Raw genomic sequence first — 5,000 nt, 5'->3', positions numbered from 1 at the left:
ACTTTTTGTCACTTTTTAAAATTTTTTTGAAGCTTTCCTCAACGTTGTTGAACTTTTTCCCAATTTTTGTCCATTTTATTGTCATTTTTATCGCTTTTTTGACGTTCTTGTCACTATTTTTGTCATTTTTATTTTAGTTTTTGTCTTTCTTTCAACCTTTTTGAAGTTTTTCCCGATTTTTATACCTTTTTTTTGACGTTTTTATCACTATTTTTGAACTTTTTGTCACTTTTTTCAACGTTAATGTCTATTTTTTCAACCTCTTTTGAAGCTTTCCTCAACGTTTTTGACATTTTTCCCAATTTCTGTCCCGTTTTTCAACGTTTTTAGTTGCTTTTTTTCGAAAAATCTTGCTTGAATCTGAAGTGATTTCTTGACTTGATGTTTATTTTGTTTTATCTCACAATGTAATCTGATTTCTTTTCATATCCTGTTTTCATGATGTCAAGCATTTCACTTTACGTATGATGATCCTGTCTGTTGTCTCTCGTTACGTCTGTTTTGTTCTTGTCAAAATAATAAAAAATCAAGTCTAAAAAAGAAACTAATCTAATAAAATGGGCTCCACCTCCTCTCAGGGCCAGGTGTGGGTCCCACGGTGGCCATCGGCGAGGAGCTGGGCCTGGTGGTGAATGCTAAGGCTGCTGGGAAAGGGAAGGTGAGCTGTGTGGTGGTTCAGCCCGACGGCAGCGAGGTGGAGGCTGAGGTGCTGGAGAACGAAGACGGCACCTTCGACATCTTCTACACCGCGCCAGCGCCCGGGAACTACGTCATCTACGTCCGCTTCGGAGGGGAAAACATCCCACGGAGTCCCTTCAAAGTCATGGTGAGAGACGTGATGCAGAATTGTGCTCATTACACTCCAAAAATGGGTTCACGTAAGCTGAGGTGGTCATCTTTTGCAGCTTTGAACGGAAGACAGATGGAGATGTCACTTAGCTCATGTGGTCTCGAGGGTATTTATCTTGTTGTTAAAGGCAGCTGCTGGAGTCCATCACGCCAACATCATAAAAAACTAATTAGCCCACTCTTGAGTTGTGTAATCTATAACTGTGAACATAAACTGCATTACCACTAGAGTGCGGAACATTTTAAAACAGCTTATGAGTTAGTAGCTACTAATGACTTATTAGTCATTAGTAGCCAATGGGCCTGTTTCAGTTGATGCAAAGGTCTGACACACACACACACACACACACACACACACACACACACACACACACACACACACACACACACACACATAGACAGACAGACACAGACAGACAGACAGACACACAGACACACAGACACACAGACACACACACAGACATACAGGCATTCAGACACACACACACACACAGACACAGACACACAGGCATTCAGACACACACACACACACACACACACACACACACAGACACACACACACACACACACACACACACACACACACACACACACACAGACATACAGACACACAGGCATTCAGACACACACACACACACACACACACACACACACACACACACACACACACACACACACACACACACACACACACACACACAGACACACAGACACACAGACACACACAGACATACAGACACACAGGCATTCAGACACACACACACACACACACACACACACACACAGACATACAGACACACAGGCATTCAGACACACACACACACACACACACACACACAGAGACATACACAGACATACACACATACACACACACACACACACACACACACACACACACACACACACACACACACACACACACACACACACACACACAGACATACAGACACACACACACACACACACACACACACACACACACTGTTGACATTTCTGAATGTCTTCCTACAGCTGCTTAATAAAAGCTTTCCACACCACCTACATGTGTCATCAGTATGAGAAAAATATGAGATTTTAACTGTCGGGCTCGGACAGAAAAATGCGGCCTGATCCGTACTCTAGTTACCACATAATGATATTATATAATTTAAATTTGCAAAAATCAGGTTTAAGTGACTATTGGTTGGTTGCAGGTTAACCTTTTGACCTCATGCCTTCAGTTTAAAGACCAGGACTTACCCACGAGGCCACAGCTGTGTGTGTGTGTGTGTGTGTGTGTGTGTGTGTGTGTGTGTGTCTGTGTGTGTGTGTGTGTGTGTGTGTGTGTGTGTGTGTGTGTGTGTGTGTGTGTATGTGTGTATGTCTGTGTATGTCTCTGTGTGTGTGTGTGTGTGTGTGTGTGTGTGTGTGTGTGTGTGTGGTCAGATGTTAACCCTTACTGTCGTCTCTTTAGGCTACTGATGAGGTACCCATGATGCAAGAGAAGAGGTCTCTACAGCAACAGGCCGCCCCTGGAGCTGGCTTCCAGCCCTGGGTACCCCCAATGCATACATTCACATACACACACACACACACACACACACACACACACACACACACACTCAAAAACACTGCTCACTTCATTGAACACACTGTACATGTATTTGTGATTGAGGGTGAAATTACCCTTTAACATAACATATGGTAAGCACACACACACGCACACGCACACAGATACATACAGACAGACATACAGAGAGACACGCACGCACACACACACACACACACACACACACACAGACACACACACACACACACACACACACACACACACACACACACACAGAGACATACAGAGACATACAGAGACACACACACACACACAGACACACACACGCACACACACCCACACACACACACAGATACATACAGACAGACGTACAGAGAGACACGCACGCACACACACACACACACACACACAGAGACATACAGAGACACACACACACACACACACACACACACGCCCATGCATTGCTCATGCCATCTGGCTGCTCGTTAAAACTTCACCTCTCTCTCGCCCGCTTTTCCTCCATGTCATCGCTTCTCTTTTTCTCTCAACCAATGGGATCGCAGCAAACATCTAAAGGCCAATAATAATAATAATAATCAAACCCAGGTGTTTGTGAGATTTTTTTGCAGAAGGTGTTGCTATGGATACGGGAGTTTGAGGAAAAATTAATAATTTTTTCCTCCAGGCGGATTGTTGTGGTGGTCTAGCTTTCCCTCCTAATCTTCCTCAGTGCTCTCTCCATCGCTGTGGCTGCATCACAGTCACCTCATGATCATCCTCCTTCTTCTTCTTCTTCTCTGCTCCATCGCACTACATTTCCCAGGGTGCCCCTTGGCCCTTTGTGTGCGGGGCTTGGATGCAGCAGCAGCAGCAGCAGCAGCATGTTTCTAATGCAGGCCGCTGAGACGGACGGGAAGTAGTTTTCAGTTAAACGTTAAACTGTCCGTCTATGTCTGTCTTCTCCAGGTGACATCAGACGGCTACGAGCCAATGAGCAGCAGCGTTAATGGAAGCGGCTTCAGACCGTTCGACATGGTGATACCTTTCTCCTTCAGAAAGGGAGAAATCACAGGTGAGCTGTCTATGAAAGGTGTCGGAACATGTCAGACACGCTGAGCTTTTCCTGTAGACGGGGTAAACCCAGCCAGATCTGCCCGGTTTGATTTCTCCCTGCAGCTCAGGCTGGAGACCTGTACGTTATCTATCCTGCTTCTGTTACACATCTGTGGGCAGGGGCGGATCTAGAAAAATATTTATGGGGTGGCGAGAGGGGGGCAGGAATTTTTGAGGGGTGGCAACCAGGGTTCAAAATTAACTTTTTCGTCCACCAGCCAAATGGCTAGTAAATGTTCAAATTTTACGAGCCAATTTGGCTGGTGAGTGAAGCAAATTTAACAGCCAATTGCATATTTTACCAGCATTTGGCTGGTAAATGGTGCTAATTTTGAACCCTGGTGGCAACATATGGCAGACGTGTATATATACTGAATTTAATCACAGTTATCACAGTTTGATGAGAAATAGTATTTACACACTACAAAAGGGCACAGGCTGCCATTTACAAACTCAGACAGACAAACTTAATGTCATGCAATCAATGTCTGGCATTTGAGGTTTTATGTCAACCGCTCATATTAGGAATAAGTGACCATACGATGAGATCTCACTTAATAGGAGATAGAAGTATGATAGAAGTATGATCACAGGAAAGGCATTAAGGTAAGACACAGGTGATGACAGGTTTTTGACTGCAGTCGGACATTGGAGATTCACGCTCGTAAATTGTCGAATTGGCCATCACTTTGAATTTGTTGCTGCCAACTGGGGTGGCAAGGCTTTCTTTTAGGGTGGCATTTGCCACCTTATGCCACCCCGGTAGATCCGCCCCTGTCTGTGGGACCCAATCACAAACTGGCTTATCCACCTGGCCCGCTATTGTCGGGTTTAACACGATGACGATAGAGAAGCGACCGAGCAGCTTCTTGTTTACATTCAACATGACGGCCACACGTTGATGCCGCTGTCGCTGCTGTTTTAAAAGATTTCAGAGGCAACTTTTCTCTGAAAACAGAACAGAAACTTTCCCCGGAACAATTCCTACAAAAGCACCGCTACTCTCTGCTACTTGGGCGGAGGGATTTGCTCGCAGCACCTGAGAAGCCCCGTGGTGAGGAGCAGAGAGTAGCAGAGCTTCACCTTCTGAGAATATAGTTCCCAGTTTGTTTACGGTTAGAAGATGGCTGTGTGTCATGTGACCTTGTTATTTGTACACGCTGTGACTCTACAAATCACAACATGTAAACAGGAACATGTTGGCGTTATTTTGTCACTTATTGGGAGCAGTAGGCTAGATGGAGCCAGTTACCTCCAGGATCTGTGCTAAGCTAGGCTAGATGGAGCCAGTTACCTCCAGGATCTGTGCTAAGCTAGGCTAGATGGAGCCTGTTACCTCCAGGATCTGTGCTAAGCTAGGCTAGATGGAGCCGGTTACCTCCAGGATCTGTGCTAAGCTAGGCTAGATGGAGCCGGTTACCTCCAGGATCTGTGCTAAGCTAGGCTAGATGGAGCCGGTTACCTCCAGGATCTGTGCTAAGCTAGGCTA

At 45.4% G+C, this 5,000-nt stretch overlaps 1 protein-coding gene across 2 annotated transcripts in view; it reads left to right on the top strand.

The window, feature by feature from the left end:
- The window catches only part of LOC116053783 (filamin-B), a 135,394-nt gene that overhangs the window by 100,065 nt on the left and 30,329 nt on the right, over nucleotides 1–5,000 (top strand). The window contains exons 32-34 of one of the 2 annotated variants that reach the window (XM_031304943.2): nucleotides 579–826; nucleotides 2,303–2,383; nucleotides 3,365–3,470. In XM_031304943.2, coding sequence (XP_031160803.2) covers nucleotides 579–826; nucleotides 2,303–2,383; nucleotides 3,365–3,470 — 435 coding nt within the window. The remainder of the gene's footprint in view (nucleotides 1–578; nucleotides 827–2,302; nucleotides 2,384–3,364; nucleotides 3,471–5,000) is intronic. The other variant, XM_036001819.1, reaches the window with a different exon arrangement.

Source organism: Sander lucioperca, chromosome 6 (assembly GCF_008315115.2).
Source record: "Sander lucioperca isolate FBNREF2018 chromosome 6, SLUC_FBN_1.2, whole genome shotgun sequence".
NCBI classification, from domain to species: Eukaryota; Metazoa; Chordata; class Actinopteri; order Perciformes; family Percidae; genus Sander; species Sander lucioperca.
Note: the sequence above shows the minus strand (reverse complement) of the source record. Positions and strands in the feature narration are given on the sequence as shown.